This window comes from Ranitomeya variabilis, chromosome 7, assembly GCF_051348905.1.
Source record: "Ranitomeya variabilis isolate aRanVar5 chromosome 7, aRanVar5.hap1, whole genome shotgun sequence".
In the NCBI taxonomy this organism is placed as follows: Eukaryota; Metazoa; Chordata; class Amphibia; order Anura; family Dendrobatidae; genus Ranitomeya; species Ranitomeya variabilis.
The window spans coordinates 20,748,468-20,775,274 of NC_135238.1; the positions used below are offsets into that span (position 1 = coordinate 20,748,468).

A 26,807-nucleotide genomic window follows, 5' to 3' on the forward strand; every position below is an offset into this window, starting at 1 on the left:
CTACAAATGATGGTGACAGCCCCATTCATTGGAGACCCCTCAAAGGCGGAATCCGTCATCTTTCCATAGATGTAATATTCCATCATCCCCACGTGTGACGCACATCTGTCCAGTGACGGCGGCCGGGGATGATGGGGGCCGGGGGTGATGAGGGTCCAGGGATACTGGGAGCTGTGGATGATGGGGGGCCGGGGAGGATGGGGTCGGGGATGATGGGGGGCTGGGGAGGATGATGGGGGCCGGGGATGATGAGGAGGGGCCAGGGATGCTGGGAGCCGTGGATGATGGGGGCCAGGGATAATGGGGGGCCGGGATGAAGAGGATCAGGGAAGATGGGGGCCGAGGATGATGGGGGTCCCGGGGATGATGGGGTCGGGGATGATGGGGGGCTGGGGAGGATGATGGGGGCCGGGGATGATGAGGAGGGGCCAGGGATGCTGGGAGCCGTGGATGATGGGGGCCAGGGATAATGGGGGGCCGGGATGAAGAGGATCAGGGAAGATGGGGGCCGAGGATGATGGGGGTCCCGGGGATGATGGGGGCCGGGGATGATGGGGGGCCGGGATGAAGAGGATCAGGGAAGATGGGGGCCGAGGATGATGGGGGTCCCGGGGATGATGGGGGGCCGGGGATGATGGGGGGGGCCGGGGAGGATGGGGGCCGGGGATGATGAGGGGAATCCACTGATCCATCAGGACTCACATAATGATTGGTCCATACACTTTGCCAGCAATTACGGTCGCTGCACAACACTGCCCTCTGTAGGAAGTTTGCAGACCTGCACTTATACACTTATACGTTAGGCTACATGGGAAACAGGCGGAGAACATCTGTGCTGCAGGGGGGGGGGCATTTACTTGATTCTCTTCCGTTTGTTATGGCATTTGCTAAATTGCAAAGATGACAAGGATTATTAACCCCTTACTGTCCAAAGCCCCCGGGCATCCTGCTGTTGACGAAGGCGGTCCCATGACAATGTCGCTCGTCCCAGTAAACAGACGATCGCCTGCATTAATACTTATTTTACAAACCCATCAGCTGTGTGAGCTAGAAAGGGTAAGGTTGGGGTTTTCAGCCTCTACATGTGAACAAAAAAAAAAAAGGTTTTCATTCACTGACTGCAAGCAAAGATCTTGAAAATGGAAAGAATCACAAAGTATGTGGCGAGGTTGTAGAACTTTTTATTGCTATTTGCATAAAACTTGATTATTCCCTTCAAAAAGCATCTCCAGGAGGCAGTTACCGTCATAGATCACCCGAAATTCAGCACTTTCTTATCAGTGTAAGAGCCAGATGTCTGTCCATACAGAACCTCCTGGTTCATGGAGAGTATAAACATCTATGCAGTTCAGGGTTTGTGAAAAGATGGAGTTACTCAGCTCTGCTATTCTGGGCATCAGGTTACCTTGGCAAGCTTGAGAATTTGGGTAGTTGGCGTTTGCCACTTTATCCCTGTTCCGTTATTAGATTTACTCTGCTGCAAACCCAGCTCTGCTAGATTGCTGAGTCATCTATGAAAAACTGCTGTGCCATCTCTGCATTTGTGATTTCTGCTGCAAACCCAGCTCTGCTATATTCCTGGATCGCCTCTACAAAACTGCTGTGCCAGCTCTGCAGTAGAGAACTCTACTGCACACCCAGCTCTACTGTATTGCTGGGTCATCTCTGCAATTGTGTATTCCGTTGCAAATCCAGCTCTGCTACATTCTTGGGACAGTTTTGGGAAACAGCTATGCAACCTCTGCAGTAGAGGACTCTGTTGCAAATCCAGCTCTGCTACATTGCTGGGACAATTTTGCGAAACAGCTATGCAAACTCTGCAGTAGAGGACTCTGTTGCAAACCTAGCTCTATTACATTGCTGGGTTATCTCTGCTGTACGCCATGTCAGCTCTGCAATTGTGGATTCTGCTGCCAACTCAGCACTGCTATATTCCTTGATCACCTCTACAAAACTGTTGTGCCAGCTCTCCAGTAGAGGACTCTACTGCAAACCAAACTCTACTGTATTGCTGTGCTAACTTTGCAGTGTGCCATGCCAGCTCTGCAGTTGTGGATTTTGCTGCAAACCCAACACTGCTACATTGCTGGAACAACTCTAAAACGTCTGTTCCAGCTCTGCAGTAAAGGACTCTACTGCAAAGCCAGCTCTACTGTATTGCTGGTTTAGCTATTTTTTTTGTGTGCCAGCTCTGCAGTTGTGGATTCTGCTGCAAACCCAGCTCTGCTACATTACTGGGACAACTCTGTAAAACTGTGCCCGTTCTGCAGAAAAAGGACTCAGCTGAAAATCTAGCTCTATTGCATTGCTTCGTGAAGCCAATTCTGCAATTGTGGATTTTGATGCAAACGCAGCTCTGCTACATTACTGGCTGTCTTCTACAAAACTGTTGTACAGCTCTGCAGTAGAGGACTCTACTGCAAACCCAGCTCTACAGCATTGCTGGGTCATCTCTGCTATATGCCATGTCAGCTCTGCAACATTGGTGGGATAACTCTTGTCACTGCTAGGCCAGCCCCGCAATCAAGGAATCTGCTGCACATCCAGCTCTGCTATATCACTGGTTCAGCTCTGCAGTATCGGACTCTTGTTACAAACCCAGCTCTGCTACATCGCTGACCTTACTCTGCCATATTGCTGGATTAGTCAGCTCAGCTACAGCGATTCCTCTCTGCTGAGGATGCCCAACTCCCCTGAGACACCTGTCACCTTCCTGCCCCCATCAACTTCCCATGTTCCCAGTGGGTCGCCCTGCTGCACCATCGCCGTCTGTCCATGTGGCTTAACAGCTGCTGGTCCTGACTGAGGCCTTCAGGGACCGACATCAACATGTGAGACATAACAGATGGGTGCAGAACATCACAGGTCCTCAGGACAGGTCATCTATACCAGATCGTCCGACATCCTGCACCCCAACGATCATCTGTTCGATGGCCGGGTGGCAGCCAGACTGTAAGCACTGTACAGAGCCAGCACAGCTCCATACACCGTGTAGTGGCCGTTCTCATGTACTGCAACTCATCACATTCACTTTAATAGGAGCTGAGCTGCAGTACCCGAGAATGACCACTACATAGTGTACGGCGCTGTGCTGTTCCAGCTCCATAAACTCCCCCGTCCATAGAGAACAAGCACTTTGTTGTGTGTGACTTTACCTGCGGCCGCAGAGACATTGGCTACTGTTACCCGACCCGGCTGATTTATTGACTCTGCAGTCTGGGACTTGTTAGGTTACATTTCTGACATGGAATTTCTAAAGGAAATATACTGTATGCCGAATATCCAACCCCCCTCCCCACCCCGGCCCCTCCAAATCCACCGCTCCCTTCTCCTGGACTTCGTCCAGATCTGACATGGCAGGCAAGGTGTTCAATGAAGTTGGTCCGCTTCAGCACAGGAGGGGTTAATCAGATCATTGCCAGGACTCTGCTTACTGACTGCCCATGGTGGTCAAAAAAGCAGTTTGTCACAGGCACCTTAAAGGGGTTATCTACTAAGATACTCTGTCACCTGGCACTCCCACCTATCATCTCCAAACAGCACAGCTCCTTACACCATGTAGTGGCCGTTCCCAGGTACTGCAGCTCACATCACATTCACATCAATAGGAGCTCAGCTGCAGTACCCAAAATGGCCACTACACAGGGGTGTTCTGACTCCATTCACTGTGCGGAATGTGGGACCCCCACTTATCTGATATCGATCACCTACCCTAAGGAATGTTCATCAATATCTATGTAATGGGCAATCCCTTTAATAACAGACATTATGGATCCTTATATCAGGATCCTTATAATGGTTAGCTTAAGCCCAGCATGGTCCCAGCCAATTTAGGAACCATTGTCAACTATGGAAAAGTGCTGCTTAAAGTGGAACCATTGTTATGTTTTATTATTAATCAATAGTACACTTTCTGTAGCTCCTCCCTCTGTAACTGTCATTTCAGGAGAACTTGCAGTAGAATGTCTGTGTCTGCCTCTAGCTCCTCCCTCTGTAACTGACATTTCAGGAGAACCTGCAGTAGAATGTCTGTGTCTGCCTCTAGCTCCTCCCCCTGTAACTGACATTTCAGGAGAACTTGCAGTAGAATGTCTGTGTCTACCTCTAGCTCCTCTCTCTGTAACTGTTATTTCAGGAGAACTTGCAGTAGAATGTCTGTGTCTGCCTCTAGCTCCTCCCTCTGTAACTGACATTTCAGGAGAACTTGCAGTAGAATGTCTGTGTCTACCTCTAGCTCATCTCTCTGTAACTGTTATTTCAGGAGAACTCGCAGTAGAATGTCTGTGTCTGCCTCTAGCTCCTCCCCCTGTAACTGACATTTCAGGAGAACTTGCAGTAGAATGTCTGTCTCTGCCTCTAGCTCCTCCCCCTGTAACTGACATTTCAGGAGAACTTGCAGTAGAATGTCTGTGTCTGCCTCTAGCTCCTCACCCTGTAACTGACATTTCAGGAGAACTTGCAGTAGAATGTCTGTCTCTGCCTCTAGCTCCTCTCTCTGTAACTGACATTTCAGGAGAACTTGCTGTACAATGTCTGTCTCTGCCTCTAGCTCCTCCCTCTGTAACTGTCATTTCAGGAGAACTTGCAGTAGAATGTCTGTGTCTGCCTCCAGCTCCTCCCTCTGTAACTGACATTTCAGGAGAACTTGCAGTAGAATGTCTGTCTCTGCCTCTAGCTCCTCTCTCTGTAACTGACATTTCAGGAGAACTTGCAGTAGAATGTCTGTGTCTGCCTCCAGCTCCTCCCTCTGTAACTGACATTTCAGGAGAACTTGCAGTAGAATGTCTGTGTCTGCCTCTAGCTCCTCCCTCTGTAACTGTCATTTCAGGAGAACTTGCAGTAGAATGTCTGTGTCTGCCTCCAGCTCCTCCCTCTGTAACTGTCATTTCAGGAGAACTTGCAGTAGAATGTCTGTGTCTGCCTCTAGCTCCTCCCTCTGTAACTGACATTTCAGGAGAACTTGCAGTAGAATGTCTGTGTCTGCCTCTAGCTCCTCCCTCTGTAACTGACATTTCAGGAGAACTTGCAGTAGAATGTATGTCTCTAGCTCCTCCCTCTGTAACTGACATTTCAGGAGAACTTGCAGTAGAATGTCTGTGTCTGCCTCTAGCTCCTCCCTCTGTAACTGTCATTTCAGGAGAACTTGCAGTAGATTGTCCTTGTCTTTCTCTAGCTCCTCCCCTTTCCATAGACTTCTATAAGTACCAGCTGTTGTTTCCTACCTAAGTAATGCGAAGATCTTTCTTCACTGAATACAGAATATACAGTGACTTGCGAAAGTATTCGGCCCCCTGGAACTTTTCCACCTTTTCCCACATATCATGCTTCAAACATAAAGATACCAAAAGTAAATTTTTGGTGAAGAATCAACAACAAGTGGAACACAATTGTAAAGTTGAACGAAATTTATTGGTTATTTTATATTTTTGTGGAAATTCAAAAACTGAAAAGTAGGGCGTGCAATTTTGATTGATTCTTCACCAAAAATTTACATTTGGTATCTTTATGTTTGAAGCATGATATGTGGGAAAAGGTTGAAAAGTTCCAAGAGGCCGAATACTTTTGCAAGGCACTGTACTTATTAATTGAAAGAAGCAGATTTCTCTGATATAATATATTACCAAGTTTCTTATTTTCAGACGTATTATCAATTTAGGAAATAAAAATTGAAACAAAGTTTCCACTTTAAGTTTATAACAGTAGCATAGGGACCTTCAGACCCCCACCTATTCCAAAAATGTAAAGGGCCACAAAATTACATGAAAGCGCTCCTCCACATCATCTTGGCCCATGAAGATATGCAGAGATTTGGAGGAATCCAAAATTGTAACAACGTTCTTAAAGCGCACCCCGTCCCTTTAATAGTGCTATTTCCATACTTTTCGGGCGCTGATCAGCTGACGGCTCTCGGTTTTGTTTGCACAGAGATGGATGAGGGGTAAACAGGCCACAACCCTCGGCGAGGGGGGATCAGTCTACGCCTTCACACCAGACACTGGTCCCATTGAGGCGGGGAGGAGGATTCGTTACATGTCGTCAGGTTAATAGCCAACGGTTTGGCGTTACCCCCTTCCTCCATCACTTCTCCTGCAGACTGGCTGTCAGCGCGGCCCGGGGATGTTTATTTTAATGGTCACTTGTGGTTCAGACTGGTGCCAGTCGTACAGCAGAACGGGCGCTGGGGTGGAGTATCAGACCCCCTTCTTCCACCCCCCAAATATTTCTTGCAGCACCTTTACTTATATATCCTCCCCCCATACAATAAGACACTTTATTTTAACATCTTCCTCGCCGGAGTTGGGATAACAGGAGTCCTGGCGGCTGCGGCACAGCTGGTTTGCGCAGATGGAAGAGGGGAAGGAGGCGGATCGCCCATAAAATCAACTGATTTCTGTTTTTCGTTACTCCAGGAGCGATCGCTGTGAAGTCTTCATTAGGACGGATGCAGCGAGGCCATAAAACATGGAGACATCCCGCCTCATCCGCCTGGCAGATTGCTTAGGTCCCCGCTTTTTGGCGCTTCTTACGTTTTATGGGGTGTAACCAAGTCCGGTAAACCCCCCCCAAAAAAAAATTCTGGATTTTATCAGTCTCCCACCCTGGAAAATGTATAGTAAAATCATCTCTGATCTCGGCCGTTGTATTAGTCAGTACTTCCATGAATATGATGCAAGAACTGAAGTAAAAACTGACACATCAGTCTACATGATCCCGACACAATGCGGATCCATACAGCAACCAATATCTAAATTATCAGCCAGGATCGGAGTTATCTCTGATCTCAGCCGTTGCTGTAGGAGGGCGGCAGTCAGTCTATCTGCCCATTCTTCTCATTCTTCCATGAATATAATGCCAGAATTGCAGTAAATTCTGCCATGTCAGTCTATGTTATCATTAAGAGCCAGATGACGACCCCTCACGCTCCCTGTTCTGATGGTTTTGTTTCATGTAATGAGCATCAGAGTTTCCCCATCTGACATGGATTTAGTGCGGGGGCCGGGGGTCTGCCAACAGTCTATGGTTTTCTTGGCCCCCAATCAAACAAGTCTCCAAAGCTGAACTCAGCGGTTGCAGGAGAAGTTTGTGTCTGATGAGAATGAAGATGTCGGGTCTCACTCATCACCTGCGATCCGCACACATTCAGTAGGGTCTCCCCCACTGTATCCGCTCCTAAAGGGTCCGACATGACATAACGGCAACCTACAGTATGTTCTCCAGAAAGTCACAGCCAAACGTACAGCACAATGGTGCACATGTGATTATACACTGACAACATGGGATGTGAAGGGATCGTCCACACACAGAACTAAAGTGCAGTCATCTTATAATGAACAGGTCTGCAACTTTCTAATATACAGTGGGTACGAAAAGTATTCAGACCCCTTTACATTTTTCACTCTTTGCTTCATTGCAGCCATTTGGTAAATTCAAAAAAGTTCATTTTTTTCTTGTTAATGTACACTGCACCCCATCTTGACTAAACCCCCCCACCCCCAGAAATGCAGAAATGTTTGCAAATTTATTAAAAAAGAAAAACTGAAATATCACGTGGTCATAAATCTTCATATTTAAGTCACATGTTGTCCATTTCCTTGTGATCATCCTTGAGATGGTTCTACTCCTTCATTAGAGTCCAGCTGTGTGTAATTAAACTGATAGGACTTGATCTGGAAAGGCGCACACCTGTCTATATAAGACCTCACAGCTCACAGTGCATGTCAGACCAAATGAGAATCATGAGGTCAAAGGAACTGGCCAAGGAGCTCAGAGACAGAATTGTGGCAAGGCTCAGATCTGGCCAATGTACAACAGAATTTCTACAGTACTCAAGGTTCCTAAGAGCACAGTGGCCTCCATAATCCTTAAATGGAAGAAGTTTGGGACCACCAGAAGTCTTCCTAGACCTAGCCGTCCAGCCAAACTGAGCAATCGTGGGAGAAGAGCCTTGGTGAGAGAGGTAAAGAAGAACCCCAAGATCACTGTAGCTGAGCTCCAGAGATGCAGTAGGGAGGTGGGAGAAAGTTCCACAAAGTCAACTGTCACTGCTGCCCTCCACCAGTTGGGCCTTTATGGCAGAGTGGCCCGATAGAAGCCTCTCCTCAGTGCAAGACATATGAAAGCCGCATAGAGTTTGCTAAAAACACATGAAGGACTCCCAGACTATGAGAAATAAGATTCTCTGGTCTGATGAGATGAAGATAGACCTATTTGGTGATAATTCTAAGTGGTATGTGTGGAGAAAATCAGGCACTGTTCATCACCTGCCCAATACAATCCCTACAGTGAAACATGGTGGAGGCAGCATCATGCTATGGGGGTGTGCTTCAGCTGCAGGGACAGGATGACAGGTTGTCATTGAAGGAAACATGAATGCGGCCAAGTACAGAGAGATCCTGGATGAAAACTTCTTCCAGTGTGGTCTGGACCTCAGACTTGGCCGAAGGTTCACCTTCCAACAAAGCAAAGACCCTAAGCACACAGCTAACATAACAAAGGAGCGGCCTCAGAACAACTCTGTGACCATTCCTGACTGGCCCAGCCAGAGCCCTGACCTAAACCCAACTGAGCATCTCTAGAGACCTGAAAATGGCATCCACCAACGTTCACCATCCAACCTGACGGAACTGGAGAGGATCTACAAGGAAGAATGGCCGAGGATCCCCAAATCCAGGGGTGAAAAACTTGTGGCGTCATTCCTAAGAAGACTAATGGCTGCACTAGCTCAAAAGGTGCTTCTCCTCAATACTGAGCAAAGGGGCTGAAGACTTACGGCCATGTGATATTTCAGTGTTTCTTTTTTAATACATTTGCAAAATTTCTACATTTCTGTTTTTTTCAGTCAAGATGAGGTGCAGAGTACGTTAATGAGGAAAATGAACTTTTTTGATTTTACGAAATGGCTGCAATGAAACAAAGAGTAAAAAGTTTACAGGGATCTGAATACTTTACGTACACCCTGTATACACTGCTCAAAAAAAATAAAGGGAACACTTAAACAACAGAATCTAACTCCAAGTAAATCAGACTTCGGTGAAATCAAACTGACCACTTAGGAAGCAACACTGACTGACAATCAATTTCACATGCTGTTGTGCAAATGGAATAGGCAACAGATGGAAATTATTGGCAATTATCAAGACCCCCTCAATAAAGCAGTGGTTCTGCAGGTGGGGACCACAGACCACATCTCAGTACCAATGCTTTCTGGCTGATGTTTTGGTCACTTTTGAATGTTGGTTGTGCTTTCACACTCGTGGTAGCATGGGACGGACTCTACCACCCACACAAGTGGCTCAGGTAGTGCAGCTCATCCAGGATGGCACATCAATGCGAGCTGTGGCAAGAAGGTTTGCTGTGTCTGTCAGCGTAGTGTCCAGAGGCTGGAGGCCCTACCAGGAGACAGGCCAGTACACCAGGAGATGTGGAGGGGGCCGAAGGAGGGCAACAACCCAGCAGCAGGACCGCTACCTCAGCCTTTATGCAAGGAGGAACAGGAGGAGCACTGCCAGAGCCCTGCAAAATGACCTCCAGCAGGCCACAAATGTGCATGTGTCTGCACAAAGGGTTAGAAACTGACTCCATGAGGATGGTCTGAGGGCCCGACGTCCACAGATGGGGATTGTGCTCACAGCCCAACACCGTGCAGGACGCTTGGCATTTGCCACAGAACACCAGGATTGGCAAATTTACCACTGGCGCCCTGTGCTCTTCACAGATGAAGGCTGCCTGCAACATCCTTCAGCATGACCGGTTTGGCAGTGGGTCGGTAATGGTGTGGGGTGGCATTTCTTTGGAGGGCCGCACAGCCCTCCATGTGCTCGCCAGAGGTAGCCTGACTGCCATTAGGTACCGAGATGAGATCCTCAGACCCCTTGTGAGACCATATGCTGGTGCGGTTGGCCCTGGGTTCCTCCTAATGCAGGACAATGCCAGACCTCATGTGGCTGGAGTGTGTCAGCAGTTCCTGCAAGATGAAGGCATTGAAGCTATGTACTGGCCCGCCCGTTCCCAAGACTTGAATCGGATTGAGCACATCAGGGATATCATGTCTCGTTCCATCCAGCAACATGACGTAGTACCACAGACTGTCCAGGAGTTGGTGGATGCTTTAGTCCAGGTCTGGGAGATCCCTCAGGAGACTATCTGCCACCTCATCAGGAGCATGCCCAGGCGTTGTAGGGACATCATACAGGCACATGGAGGCCACGCACAATACTGAGCATCATTTCCTTGTCTTGAGGCATTATTATATAGTATTATAGTAGTTATATTCTTGTACATAGGAGCAGTATTATAGTAGTTATATTCTTGTACATAGGAGCAGTATTATAGTAGTTATATTCTTGTACATAGGAGCAGTATTATAGTAGTTATATTCTTGTACATAGGGGCAGTATTATAGTAGTTATATTCTTGTACATAGGGGCAGTATTATAGTAGTTATATTCTTGTACATAGGGGCAGTATTATAGTAGTTGTATTCTTGTACATAGGAGCAGTATTATAGTAGTTATATTCTTGTACATAGGATCAGTATTATAGTAGTTATATTCTTGTACATAGGGGCAGTATTATAGTAGTTATATTCTTGTACATAGAGGCAGTATTATAGCAGTTATATTCTTGTACATAGGGAGCAGTATTATAGTAGTTATATTCTTGTACATAGGGGCAGTATTATAGTAGTTATATTCTTGTACATAGGGGCAGTATTATAGTAGTTGTATTCTTGTACATAGGGGCAGTAATATAGTAGTTATATTCTTGTACATAGGGGCAGTAATATAGTAGTTATATTCTTGTACATAGGGGCAGTATTATAGTAGTTGTATTCTTGTACATAGGAGCAGTATTATAGTAGTTATATTCTTGTACATAGGGGCAGTATTATAGTAGTTATATTCTTGTACATAGGGGCAGTATTATAGTAGTTATATTCTTGTACATAGGAGCAGTATTATAGTAATATTCTTATACATAGGGGCAGTATTATAGTAGTTATATTCTTGTACATAGGGGCCGTATTATAGTAGTTATATTCTTATACATAGGGGCAGTATTATAGTAGTTATATTCTTGTACATAGGGGCAGTATTATAGTAGTTATATTCTTGTCCATAGGGGCAGTATTATATTAGTTATATTCTTGTACATAGGGGCAGTATTATAGTAGTTATATTCTTGTACATAGGGGCAGTAATATAGTAGTTATATTCTTGTACATAGGGGCAGTATTATAGTAGTTATATTCTTGTACATAGGAGCAGTATTATAGTAGTTATATTCTAGTACATAGGAGCAGTATTATAGTAGTTATATTCTTGTACATAGGGGGCAGTATTATAGTAGTTATATTCTTGTACATAGAGGCAGTATTATAGTAGTTATATTCTTGTACATAGGAGCAGTATTATAGTAGTTGTATTCTTGTACATAGGAGCAGTATTATAGTAGTTATATTCTTGTACATAGGGGCAGTATTATAGTAGTTATATTCTTGTACATAGGAGCAGTATTATAGTAGTTATATTCTTGTACATAGGGGCAGTATTATAGTAGTTATATTTTTGTACATAGGGGCAGTATTATAGTAGTTATATTCTTGTACATAGGGGCAGTATTATAGTAGTTATATTCTTGTACATAGGGGCAGTATTATAGTAGTTATATTCTTGTACATAGGAGCAGTATTATAGTAGTTATATTCTTGTACATAGGGGCAGTATTATAGTAGTAATATTCTTGTACATAGAGGCAGTATTATAGTAGTTATATTCCTGTACACGGGGGCAGTATTATAGTTATGTACAGGGTCAGGCTTGATAGAACACAGCTCAGCTTTGCTGAATGTCTCCACTGTACATAATTAAGAATAAATGGCTGTGTCTTGGGCGTTATCTGTGAATTCATGGCCCCGGACCCTGCTGCTGAGGGTCTTCTGTGCTGTGGGAGGCTGCTGTATTTAGTCAGGGGGTGAGATAAGCGGTGCTAATCTGCAGAGCGGTAATGATGATAGGGTTAGCTCATGTGAAGTGTGTGGTCAGTCTCCCGCCTCGTTAATATTGTGATGTGCAGAATGATAACATTAATGATGATGTGAGCCAACATGACCCCGCTGATATTCCATGTGCACTAGGCAGGTGGGACTTAGTCATGAGGCCTGTGGGTCAGGGTGTAATCCCAGCGCTGCTCGGGGGAGACACATTATGGGGTTCCCACCTGGGAATAGGGTTGTCCGCCTTTTCTGGGGTTGTGCGCACATATGGAAGGCATTGTGCTGGGAACACACACACAGCGAGCGCCCTTCGCCTCCTTCTGCTCCTCTCCGCAGGCTTCCTACCTCTGATACACATGTTGTTCTGTAGCACTACCTCCCCTATTAACCTCCGCAATAAACACTTAACCCCTTAATGTCCACAGCGGTGCAATAAAGCCGTATAGGATCATAAATGGCGAATCCGTCGCTGTTCGGCGGCTCCAATTTAGTGCCGTCAGAAATCTGCAAAAATGTATTAAAACCTATTATCATATGCAAAGAAAAATGGGGTAAATTCAGGCAAATCATTTATTTCCACTAGGTGGCAGTATAGAGCACAGGAAATCTGGGACCCCTGGTGCGCTGGTGAGTTTGGCGCCAAATTCATCCAAATTGGCAAAAAGTCCTTGAAAAATTGCCGTAAATTCCAAAACTCATTTGGGGCAAATTCATCATCGAATTTTTTGCCTTTTTTTTTTTGCCTTATTCATTGTTTTGTTTTGCACTTTTTTTTTGCCTCTTATAAAATATAATCTGCATTTGTTTTTAATTATTTTTTACAAGTTGCAAATAAATAAATAAGAGAAAAACTATAAAAAAAAATACTCCAAGTTCCAAATTTATAATTCCACTATTACCCCTGGGTATTTTTTATACTTTTTTTTATTTATTTATTTATTTAGGATTCTTCATATTTTAATGGTAAAGTAGTGTAAAACAAGTACAAAAAAATGAATTTGTTCAAATTTTATTTTTTACATCTTTATTAGGGATTAGAGTCGTTTGGTCCTTTTACATAAGCTTTAATATGTCACACATTAATTCTCAAAAATCAGAAAAAAATTAAGATTCTACTGTATTGGAGTATAATGGCGCAAAGATTTTGCAACATTTTGAAATTACTTTATGACATCTGAATAAGCCAATAAAAAACAAAAAAAAATAGGAAACCAAAAAACAATAACATAAAAAAGTGCAAAATAAATAATATTATTATTAAAGGGATTGTCCAAAAATTCCATCATGTATCCACTATCCTCAGGATAGATGGTAGATATGAGGCTGCTGTGGGTTTGGCTGCTCAGACCTCTATCGATCCCGAGAAAAAGAAGGCTCAAAATCCTTTAAGAACAGAGCAGTAGTGAGCATGTGCGACCATCAATCCTAGAGAGCAGTGAGCATGTGCGACCACTGCTCTCCAGGAATGATGATCGCACATGCTCACTATTGCTCCATTAACACGGGGGCGTTTGGATACCCCTTTTTTTGTTATTGATGACAGTCCCAGCAGTCAGATCCTATCAGTCATACATTAATCATCTCTCCTGTGGCTTGGTGATAAATGTTTCTTATAGAACTGTCCCTTTAAAGGAATTATTCTCATCGTTATAAATGGATATTTTCAGGATAGAGTTCATCAAAACAAGAAAGTTTGCAATTTACCGCTCATTAAAATTTGCAGCCGTTCTGGAGATATTAACACTTTTCTTTTGTCGACCGCTCGTTGCTTTGGAAACCGACCACCGCTGTTGTTTAGCTACTAACATCTGTGTTGAAGGTGGCTGGGATTAGGAGGTAACGGCGTGCTCCAGCCTGAAAACAAGAAAGGCTCAATAGAAGAAGAGCTTGTGAGCACTGTGTGTGTTTTTCTGTCTGTCAGCGGTGGTCGGTCTCCAAGGCAACCAGAAAAATCTTAATATCTCAAGAACGGATGGAAATTTTAAGAAGCAGTAAATTGCAAAGTTGCTTGTTTTTACAAGTTCTGTTTTTTTTTTTAAATCATCCAGCCACCATCTTCCTTGGACCCCCGAGACCCTCAACTTGGGGTCCATAATTGTCCTGTAATTCTGGGTGTATGAAGCCAGAGCTGTGCCAGCGCTATCACCCCAGCATTCCCCCTATATGTAGGTCTGAATTAGCGGCAATGCCCCCCTGCTGTTTTCTTGGGGCCTGTATTTTCGTCTTCGGACCCCCCTACTTTAATGCAGACCTTACACGCTAGAGATCTTTCTTCTTCATTTTCGAAAACAATATTTACTAGTAAACTACGTGGCGCGGTTAACCCCTCCTTGTCCATTACAGCAGCCGAGGGGCTTTTTTATGGCTGGGGGGGTGACGGTGATGGGGATGCAAGTGTTAAAAAGAAGGAACATTTCTTCCCCCCTGAGAGGGCACTGTGCTGAACCGGAAAAATATCAAAACCGCAGCCTCTCCCTGTGTCCTCTCGCTCCCACCCGGCACCAGCTTGGCGCCCCCTCTAACAGCCATCCTCCCCTCTCCTGACAGAGGAAGGATAGAGGGATGCAGCGTCCACTCCACGGGACGGGTGGGTGGGGGGAGTGTGGATCTATCCCCCCGTGTATCTGGGGAGAAGCTGATGCTTTCCAGCTCTTCTCATAAAATAATAACAATAGCAGATTTGGCAGAGAGACGAGCAGCGGGGCAGCCCCACCAGGCCCGGTGCGAAGCGCCAGCAGTGTATGCCCTGGCATGGAGGGGGCTTCCCAGCACGGCTACATACACAGCCTCTGCTCTGTGTCTTCATTTATCCATGGCGTGGGGGGGATACACCGTTCCAATTTCCATACTGAACTGACCCACCGTGTAGTCCGTGTAAACCCTGAGGCATCGTATCCATACTGTCCTGGTGAGCTAGTGGGACATGATCGTCCCTGGAGGCCCGGAGGTCACATTGAGCTGGCAAGAAGCTGGTTTCTGAAGGGCCTAGCAAATAAATGGCGATCTCTTCTCTAAAATCGGGCGGAACTGGTCTGATAACTCGCCATATCACCCGGTCAGTGAACGCAGCGGCCCGGTTATATACGTATTCTCTATAAACCATGTGGCCTAGTGTCATTGTGTTGTCCCTGGTCATCTGGTGGATATTTAATCGGTGGTCATGCAGTGTCATTTTGTTCTCCCTGGACTTCCAGTGACATTTTGTGATCCCTGGTCATCTGGTGGCTTTGTTTGATCTCTTATTATCCAGTGGCATTTTGTAGTTCCTGGTAATACAGTAGCAATTTACGATCCCTAGTCATCTAGTGGCATTGTGTATTCCCTGGTCACCTAGTGGCATTGTGTATTCCCTGGTCACCTAGTGGCATTGTATTGTCCTGTGACATTGTATAGTTCCTTGTCATTGAGTGACATTGTATTGTCCCTGGTCATCTAGTAGCATTGTGTAATCCCTTATCACCTAGTTGCATTTTATCATCCCTGGTCATCTGGTGGCATTCTGTAATCCCCACCCATCTAGTGGCATTGTATTGTCCTGTGACATTTTATAGCTCCTTGTCATTGAGTGACATTGTATTGTCCCTGGTCATCTAGTGGCATTGTGTAATCCGTATTCATCTAGTGGCATTGTGTAATCTGTGGTCATCTAGTGACATTGTATTGTCCCTGGTCACCTAGTGGCATTCTGTAATCCCTGGTCACCTAGTGGCATTGTATCGTCCCGTGGCATTGTATAGTTCCTTGTCATTGAGTGACATTGTATTGTCCCTGGTCATCTAGGGGCATTGTATCGTCCCGCGACATGGTATAGGTCCTTGTCATTGTATTGTCCCTGGTCATCTAGTGGCATTGTGTAATCCGTGGTCATCTAGTGACATTGTATTTTCCCTGGTCATCTAGTGGCATTGTGTAATCCGTGGTCATCTAGTGACATTGTATTTTCCCTGGTCATCTAGTGGCATTGTGTAATCCGTGGTCATCTAGTGACATTGTATTTTCCCTGGTCATCTAGTGGCATTGTGTAATCCGTGGTCATCTAGTGACATTGTATTTTCCCTGGTCATCTAGTGGCATTGTGTAATCCGTGGTCATCTAGTGACATTGTATTTTCCCTGGTCATCTAGTGGCATTGTGTAATCTGTGGTCATCTAGTGACATTGTATTGTCCCTGGTCATCTAGTGACATTGTATCGTCCCGTGACATTGTATTGTCCCTGGTCATCTAGTGGCATTGTGTAATCCGTGGTCATCTAGTGACATTGTATTGTCCGTGGTCATCTAGTGGCATTGTGTAATCCGTGGTCATCTAGTGGCATTGTGTAATCCGTGGTCATCTAGTGACATTGTATTGTCCCTGGTCATCTAGTGACATTGTATTGTCCCTGGTCATCTAGTGGCATTGTGTAATCCGTGGTCATCTAGTGACATTGTATTGTCCGTGGTCATCTAGTGGCATTGTGTAATCCGTGGTCATCTAGTGGCATTGTGTAATCCGTGGTCATCTAGTGACATTGTATTGTCCCTGGTCATCTAGTGACATTGTATTGTCCCTGGTCATCTAGTGACATTGTATAGGTCCGCGACATGGTATAGTTCCTTATCATTGAGTGACATTGTATTGTCCCTGGTCACCTAGTGCCATAGTATAGGCCCGAGGGACTGAAGAGAGAGCAGAGCGGCTGTCGATGGCCGGCCGCTGCGTGCTCTGCGATCAGTGAGGACCACGCTGCTCGCCTGCTATAACCCCGCAGCCAGAAGCAGCGGGCCCCATTTTTCATTCCTTGCCTTTAATGATGTCTGCTCCCTGGTATCAGGATAGCTTTGTGTTGTCCCTGGTGAGCTAGTGGGACTGTGATCATCTGAGGTTTCCTGAGGAGCAAATGGCCGATCCGCTGAGTGTTCTGCGCGCTCTGTTCCTGCGCTGCGCATGTTCTGCGCCTCGTACGCCGCCTGTGCGCGCCTCTCCCCTCCTGCTTCACCCGTCCACAATTCGCCTACAAATAATTTAAAGATGTTTTGTCTCCTTCAATTACACGAGGCCTTCTCAGCCTGGAAGCTCCGCAGATCCCACATCCTTACGTAACCCCTTCCCGGCAGCTCCGCAGTAGATTGTGCCGTCCTTGAAACAGATGGAAGTGGCTGCAGCGAGAGCGCCAGCGATGTACTGATCTCTGCATCACCTCTGCGGGAGCGATGGCGGCCAACTCTCATTTAATGCCTTGTCTTCTCTCATTGCAGACGCAGCCGCTGCCAAACCCGTTGGCGTATTTCATGCACCGCAACCCAGTGTGGTTCCACCAGTTTGAAACCTCGGTCAATCACTTCATCGAACTGGTCGTGCCGTTTTTTATATTCATGGGAAGACGCATGTGTATTCTCAATGGAGGCCTGCAAATCCTCTTCCAGGTGAGGTCACGCCGGTAATATAGCAGACAAATAGCAGTTATATTCTTATACATAGGAGCAGTATTATAGTAGTTATATTCTTGTACATAGGAGCACTATTATAGTAGTTATATTCTTGTACATAGGAGCAGTATTATAGTAGTTATATTCTTGTACATAGGGCGCAGTATTATAGTAGTTATATTCTTGTACATTGGGGCAGTATTATAGTAGTTATATTCTTGTACATAGGAGCAGTATTATAGTAGTTATATTCTTGTACATAGGAGCAGTATTATGGTAGTTATATTCTTGAACATAGGGGCAGTATTATAGTAGTTATATTCTTGTACATAGGGGCAGTATTATAGTAGTTATATTCTTGTACATAGGAGCAGCATTATAGTAGTTATATTCTTGTACATAGGAGCAGCATTATAGTAGTTATAATCTTGTACATAGGAGCAGTATTATAGTAGTTATATTCCTGTACATAGGGGCAGTATTATAGTAGTTATATTCTTGTACACAGGGGCAGTATTATAGTAGTTATATTCTTGTACATAGAGGCAGTATTATAGTAGTTATATTCTTGTATATAGGAGCAGTATTATAGTAGTTATATTCTTGTACATAGGAGCAGTATTATAGTAGTTATATTCTTGTACATAGGGGCAGTATTATAGTAGTTATATTCTTGTACATAGGGGCAGTATTATAGTAGTTATATTCCTGTACATAGGGGCAGTATTATAGTAGTTATATTCTTGTACACAGGGGCAGTATTATAGTAGTTATATTCTTGTACATAGAGGCAGTATTATAGTAGTTATATTCTTGTATATAGGAGCAGTATTATAGTAGTTATATTCTTGTACATAGGAGCAGTATTATAGTAGTTATATTCTTGTACATAGGAGCAGTATTATAGTAGTTATATTCTTGTACATAGGGAGCAGTATTATAGTAGTTATATTCTTGTACATAGGGGCAGTATTATAGTAGTTATATTCTTGTACATAGGGAGCAGTATTATAGTAGTTATATTCTTGTACATAGGGGCAGTATTATAGTAGTTATATTCTTGTACATAGGGGACAGTATTATAGTAGTTATATTCTTGTACATAGGGAGCAGTATTATAGTAGTTATATTCTTGTACATAGGGGCAGTATTATAGTAGCTATATTCTTGTACATAGGGGCAGTATTATAGCAGTTATATTCTTGTACATAGGAGCAGTATTATAGTAGTTATATTCTTGTACATAAGGGCAGTATTATAGTAGTTATATTCTTGTACATAGGGGCAGTATTATAGTAGTTATATTCTTGTACATAAGGGCAGTATTATAGTAGTTATATTCTTGTACATAAGGGCAGTATTATAGTAGTTATATTCTTCTACATAGGGGCAGTATTATAGTAGCTATATTCTTGTACATAGGGGCAGTATTATAGCAGTTATATTCTTGTACATAGGAGCAGTATTATAGTAGTTATATTCTTGTACATAAGGGCAGTATTATAGTAGTTATATTCTTGTACATAGGGGCAGTATTATAGTAGTTATATTCTTGTACATAGGAGCAGTATTATAGTAGTTATATTCTTGTACATAAGGGCAGTATTATAGTAGTTATATTCTTCTACATAGGGGCAGTATTATAGTAGTTATATTCTTGTACATAGGAGCAGTATTATAGTAGTTATATTCTTGTACATAGGGGGCAGTATTATAGTAGTTATATTCTTGTACATAGGGGCAGTATTATAGTAGTTATATTCCTGTACATAGGGGCAGTATTACAGTAGTTATATTCTTGTACATAGGGGCAGTATTATAGTAGTTATATTCTTGTACATAGGAGCAGTATTATAGTAGTTATATTCTTGTACATAGGAACAGTATTATAATAGTTATATTCTTGTACATAGGGGCAGTATTATAGTAGTTATATTCTTGTACATAGGAGCAGTATTATACTAGTTATATTCTTGTACATAGGAGCAGTATTACAGTAGTTATATTCTTGTACATAGGAGCAGTATTATAGTAGTTATATTCTTGTACATAGGGGCAGTATTACAGTAGTTATATTCTTGTACATAGGAGCAGTATTATAGTAGTTATATTCTTGTACATAGGGGCAGTATTACAGTAGTTATATTCTTGTACATAGGAGCAGTATTATAGTAGTTATATTCTTGTACATAGGGGCAGTATTATAGTAGTTATCTTGTACATAGGGGCAGTATTACAGTAGTTATATTCTTGTACATAGGAGCAGTATTATAGTAGTTATATTCTTGTACATAGGGGCAGTATTATAGTAGTTATATTCTTGTACATAGGGAGCAGTATTATAGTAGATATATTCTTGTACATAGGGGCAGTAATATAGTAGTTATATTCTTGTACATAGTGGGGATCACTCCCCTTGGGGGTGACAATGCATTAGTGCGGTGTACATTTGGGCACAGCACGCTATAAGGAGCTTGTTGTGTGCGACTCTTCATAAATAGCACACAGTAAGGAATCTACCTGACATCCTGTTCTATGTGGCCGGTGGGCTCCGGCCCTCCCAGCACCAGCCTGACACTGGCTCCCTTCATCCCCACTGACCACAGCAGCAGCCTCCACTCATTAGGAAAAGCCTCAGTTATGTTTACCAAGTGGGAACATAAATATCCTCATCTCTTGGGTCCGGGCAGGAATGTGATGGAGCGTCAGAATCCGCTGCTGTGTAATCTCCGGCCACCCCGGCTCCTCTTTACGTTGACAATATGGCGGTACAGTGACTGGAGCAGTATCGTGCTGACGGTCTGATCCCCCCGGGCTTTGATTATATTTGAGGGTAATACCGGGTGTGAGTCATTACTGTCCTTGTCCATTCCCCTGTATTGTTCCATAAACCTCACACTCAGCTCTACTACATCACTGTTACCAAACCTTGAACTATCTGACTACACATATCACCGCTTCTGCAGCACAAACTCGACTCTGCTACATCATAGTTATTGGTTAGCTGATTTTTCTTCTGACCAGCACTTCTATAACGCAGACTCAACTCTGCTACATCACTGTTACCAAACCTTTAAATATATCTGTTTAATTTTCAAAAAATGTTTAAAAAAAAAGTGTGAGCTCTCGCATAATTTTCTTAACCAGCAGAAGGAAAGCCTGAGAGCTGAGGGCTGATGTTAATATTCTGGGGAGGAGCCAACAGGCATAAAGGTTCCCAGGCTATTAATATCAGCTCACAGATGTTTGCTTACCCTTTACTGGCTAGTTTACAGGGGAACCCCAGAAAAAACATTGATTTGGGGTCCCCCTATAAAATCAAACCAGCAAAGGCTAGGCAGACAGCTGCAGGCTGATATTAATAGCCTGGGAAGGGGCCATGTATATTGGCACCCCTCAGGCTAAAAACATCAGCTCTCAGCCTCCCCAGAAGCATAAGATGCGCCAATTCTGGCACTTAGCCTCGCTCTTTCCACCTGCCCCGGCAAGTGGGTTAATAGTGTGTGGGGTTGATGTCACCTCTGTATTGTCCGGTGACATCAAGCCCACGGATTAGTAGTGGAGAATCGTCAATAAGACACCTATCCATTACTAATCGTATAGTTATATGGTAAATAAAGACACAGCCAGAATAAAGTTCTTTAATTGAAATAATCACCCAGACTCCTTCATTGAATCTTAATTTACCATACTTACTGCATCGCCTAATCCTTCAATCTCCTGCAACAAAAACAATATAATAAACTGACATAAATACTCCCTGTCTGACGTAGTCCATTTATCGAGTGTGCCACAACGATCTCACGTGTAGAACAGTCACATCGGGAAATGTGACTGCTCTACCTGGCCTCTGGTGATACACTGACAGGAGATAATCGCTCCTGCAGTGTACCACTGAGAGTTCACCTGAGTTGGAATTTTCTCACGCAGCGGTGCTGCAAATGACAGCACGAACTCCGGTGAACTCACGGGGGCGCAGTGATACATTGAGGGAGGATCACCAGTATATATAAATATATATATCAGTTTATCACCAGAGGACAGGTAGAGCAGTCACATCTCCCAATGTGACTGTTCTACACGTGAGATCGTCATGGGACACTCGTTATGAAAAGGACTACGGCGGACAGGGAGTAGACGTTGGTTTATTATTTTATTTTTGTTGCAGGAGACAAGGGCGTCGGGGACTAAGTGTTTGGTGAGTATGAATGGTTTCTTTTTGTTGTTTTACAATTGAACACAGTCACTTGATGATGGGACTACTATCCCATCATCGGCTCATGCTGTCACTGTTATATGTGACAGCAGACATAGCCGGATGGGAGTAGTAGTCCCATCAGATGATGCCTGGCTAAGCACTGGCACATATATTATCCGCCCACACACTCTTCCTCGTTCCTTTCTGCAGCGTTTTTGGCATTCAAATCCGCAGCTAATCTGAAGACTTTTTCACACCTTCGGTATGGCTGCGAGTTTGACTGACTAAATGTAAGTCAGTGGGTGCAGGAACGCTGCAGATCCGCAAAAAGAATTGACAAACTGCGGAAAATAAAACGCTGCGAATCAGCGCTGAATTTTCCACTGCATGTGCACACCAATTTTGGATTCCCATTGATTAACATTGCCTGAGCTACCCTTTGCAGATTTCGTGCAATTCCACGCAGAAAAAACGCTGCGGATCCGCAAAAAAATCTGCAACATGTGCGCATCAACATGTGCGCATAGCCTTACCGTATCCTGGATTACCCAACAACCCATCAAACCGCCACGTGTTTGCCACAAACTAAACTCTGCTTCCAAACCTTGAGTTTCCTGACTACTTATCTGGTCACCAACTCGACTCTGCTATATCATTGTGACCGAACTATAAATTGCCTGACTAATCACCTCAGTACCACAAACTAACACTGCTACATCATTGTTATCAAATCCTGGGTTGCCTGTCAGCACTCCTCACCACCACTTCTGTACCAACTCAGCTCTGCTACATCATGGTTACTGAGTCCTAGAATATCTGACTACCCTGCCCCCTGCCGACTATTGACTATTGAGTTTCCTGACTACACTTTCTGTGTAATGCACACTCGACTCTGCTACATCACCGTTACCAAACCGTGAAATTTTTGACTACACTTTCTGTGTAATGCACACTCGACTCTGCTACATCAGTGTTACCAAACCATGAGTTTCCTGTCTATACTTTCTGTGTAATGCACACTCGACTCTGCTACATCAATGTTACTAAACCATGAGTTTCCTGTCTATACTTTCTGTGTAATGCACACTCGACTCTGCTACATCACCGTTACCAAACCGTGAAATTTTTGACTACACTTTGGACCACCTTCCTTCTCTTATAAAGCAAACTCGGCTCTGCTACATCAACTTCACCAAATCTTGAATTGCTTAGATTCCTGACCTCCGCCTCAATACCACCAACTCAACTCTGCTATATCACTATTCCTGGAGCATCTGACTGCGCTCCCCACCACTGCTTCAGTATCATAGACTTACCTCTGCACCATCACCAATACCGATCCTTAAACTTGCTTAATACAATGCTGTCCATCGCAAACTCGAATCTGCTATATCTCTGCTACCAAACCATGAATTTCCTGACTACACTCCGGACCAGCTCTTCCTTACTGCACACTCACCTCTGCTACATCATCTTTACTAAATTTTGGATTGCCTGACTACCCTTCAGAACGCCACTTTTGAACCACAAGCTCGGTTCTGCTACATCACCAAATTACCAAATCGTGAATTTCCTGACTACACTTTGCACCGCCCTGCTTGTAAGGCAAACTTGACTCTGCAACCATCGTAGAATTGCCTGACTACTCTCCAGACCAGTGTGCTTTTATACCGCATTTTCGATTCTGCTACATCACTGCAATAAATCCTTGAGTTGTCTAACTATTCACCTGTACTTTTATATGGAAGTCCTATCCAGAGGAAAATTGTTAACTGTGGCTGAACCTGTGCCGCCTTATTGTTTTGTTTTTTTTTTGTTTGTTTTTAGCAATTTAGGTATCATGGGCTGGAATGTTGAAGTCCTATCCAGAGGAGGAATCACTGGACAAGATAAAGGCAGAAAAGTCTTGGGGCCATGCGAATTAGTAGACCTCAAGTGTGGAGGAAAATTGTTAACTGTGGATGAACCTGTGCCGCCTTATTGTTTTTTTTGTTGTTGTTGTTAGAGCGATTTAGGTATCATGGGCTGGAATGTTGGCATTTTATGTCCAGCAGATCATTCACCACCTTCTCCAGAATTGAATGGCGACCTCTAGTGGACAAGTGTGCTCACTGCATGTTACCTGCGCAGTGTCAGTGCGCAAGGAGCCAGAAGGATTTAGAAAGCTCTCATAAAACCTTGTAATTATGCAGGTCCGACCACGAGTTAATTGCTATTTTATTGACGGTTCACAATTACGGACTTATTTATTCCAGCGGCGGGGCGAGGACTCCGCACGAGGAGCGCGCAGTGTAACGCAGGGGGGATCTGGCACTCAAACAAAACCCTGCTTCTTTCTCACACACAGTCTCCGCATTCAGCCGGGGCTTTATGGACAGACTCCTGTTCTGCAGAGGAAGCTGTAAACTTTAATGCTGATATGCCATTTAATACGCACGCTTGAAGATCTCCATTGACATTTCGTGCACGTTTTACGGTGCTTTTTATAATTGTTATTGGAGTCGCGGTGGCGGGTCCGACTGTGGGATTTTTTTTTATATATATACCGTCCTCCTTTTATTTTATTTTATTTATATATATATTAAAATCAGGAAGATCATTTCACAATTTGCAACCCCTTTAAATGCAGGTGTAGCAGAGTTGAGTTTGTCGGATGTAGCAGAGTGGACATATTTTAAGCCCCAGTTTGATAGTAAACGCCCACAAAATATCCTGGGAGCACCCACTTTTCACTTTTGCGAATCTTTGCATTTACCCCTCCCACTTCGTACCCCATTTTGTTGGACGATCCCTTAGAAAAACGTGACGGTTGCGAAAGTAGGAAACAGTGAAATATTCTGGAATTATTGGGCGGTCAAAATAAAAGATTATAAATTAGATAAGAGAACTTTATTAAAGGAGCCCTCCAGATCAGACTGGTGTTTATTGGGTCTGCATGGGCGGGGCATGACACAGGAGTTTTCTTATTGGTCAATCATATTCCAACCCCTAAGGTTCCCTGCAATAGATGTAGCGAAATGTATCAGTTTTGCTCCCTTTAAGAAATTATTCAATTTCGGGATCAACGTTTTAGATAAAGGAGGATCCTCCCTTTAAATATCGGTGAAGGCCAAGTAATAGTCAGTTGGATGAAGGTGGGAGGCCAGGGGTCCTGGACGAGTCGGTGAAATGGTTAAGTCGGTCCAGCCGGCCCCCATTAGGCTTTTATCCCTGTGACAGAGTCAGAGTCGTCTCCAGTCCGCGCAGCTGCCGCCTCTGCCTGCCAAGGGACCAGGTGCCGCCTCTGCCTGCCAAGGGACCAGCTGCCGACTCTGGGCACAAGGGGCGGGGGCGATGCCAGAGCCAGCTCGCTTCGTGTGCGTGCATCTGTAAGCCAAGTGTGCATGTGCGAAAAAGGCTAGAATGGAAGCCTATGGGAGCCGGAAGGTGCCGGATTCCGTTTTTTTAAACTGAGCATGCTCCAAATTTTTTTTTTTTTATCCAATAATCTAGATATGCTAGCCGGATCCGTTGCATCAGTTTTTCGCAATCTGCGCCGGATCCGGTTTTTCCAACATTCGCCAGATTGTGCCTGATGCAATAAACCTGATGTGTGAAAGTAGCCTAACCATCACACTGCATCATCCTACCACTATACATGGCCAGCAGGGTTTAGTTCACGTGCTTTTTCATGTATTTTTCAAGCTTCGTTCACATGGTTTTTCATGTTTTTTTTAAGTTTAGTTCACTTGGTTGATTATGTTTTTTTCAGGTTTAGTTCACGTGGTTTTTCATGTCTTTTTTTTCAAGATTCATGTTTTTTCATGATTTTTTAAGTTGAGCTCACATGGTTTTTCATGTTTTTTTTTCGTTTCATTCACATGTTTTTATGTTTTATTTTCAAGTTTAGTTCACATGGTTTTTCATGATTTTTTACGTTTAGTTGACACGGTTTTTCATGTTTGGTTCACATGGTTTTTTGCTTTTTTTTCAAGTTTAGTTCACATGGTTTTTCCAGTTTTTTTAAGTTTGGTTGACATGGTTTTTCATGTTTTTTTCAACTTTAATTCACATGGTTTTTCATGTGTGTTTTGTTAAGTTTAGTTCACATGGTGTTTCATGTTTTTTTAAGTTTGGTATCACATGGTTTTTCATGTGTTTTTTAAAAATTTTGGTTGCATGTTTTTTTCAAGTTTAGTTCACGTCACTTTTCACGTTTTTTTTTTCTGCAAACTACTCCTTCAGGGCATGCTGGACTCTGTAGTTTTGCAGCAGCTACGGAGCCATACATTCATGATTAGAAGGCTATACCTAGAGATAAATTCCTGATACATTTCTGTATTGTTGGATTGAGGTGGTTTTTCATGGTTTTTTTTAGTTGTTTTATTTTTTCCAGTGCATGCTGGACTCTAGTTTTGCAGCAGCTAGAGCTCCACTGGTCAGAGATCACAGGCCTAAATCAAGAGAGAGATTTATTGCACATAATACTAAGGTTGGGTTCATATGGTTTTTCACATTTTTTCCCCAACATTTTTCACATTTTTTTTCTCCAGCTTCCTGCATTCCCTTACTTAGTCATTTTTAACTGCTCTGCATCCTGTTGCATCCACCAGAAAAAATGAAGCCGTTTTATAAGCCGTCTTGATTTCGAAATTTCATACCGTTTTGTGTACACAGCTCCTATGCAGAGCTGTGCGTATCCACGGTTACAGACTCCAAACAAAGCCTTGTGTAATCTGATACATAGTAGTCCTGTCGTTGACGTGTCTTGCTTTGTCCCCTTCCGACCCTAGCCAGCCATAAGACAGTGTATCGGTTTTGCATAGACTGTCCCTTTAAGAAATGCTCCTTAAAGGGGAAATCCATTTTAACATGATCAATATGCGGAATCGATCGGCTCATATTCTTATACTGAGAAGATTCATTTAGGCATGAAAAACAGGGTTGCAAAAGTGTACACACCCCGTAAGTAAAACAAATAGGGTGTAAAGGGGTAAAAGGCAGTTTAGCAGGCTGGGAGTTGTAGTGTCTTCTCATGAGGCTGGTGCTGCACAGCATAGGTCCCTATACAATAAGTCTTCTCTGCTCACTACCAAAGCTGCATCTTCCTCCAAACACAACACGACTCGCCCGCTGCCTACAGGCTCCATCGGACTTTTTTTTATTTTTTATTTTTTTATTTTTTTTTCCGCCATCACAGCTAATTCAGGTTTCCTGCAAATTATT

The 26,807-nt window shown here is 43.7% G+C and overlaps 1 protein-coding gene across 2 annotated transcripts in view; it reads left to right on the forward strand.

Annotated features, from left to right (window-relative positions):
• Positions 1-26,807, forward strand: part of LMF1 (lipase maturation factor 1) — a 180,077-nt gene that overhangs the window by 107,292 nt on the left and 45,978 nt on the right. For both annotated transcript variants that reach the window (XM_077274410.1, XM_077274409.1), the window contains one exon: positions 17,234-17,401. In XM_077274410.1, coding sequence (XP_077130525.1) covers positions 17,234-17,401 — 168 coding nt within the window. The remainder of the gene's footprint in view (positions 1-17,233; positions 17,402-26,807) is intronic.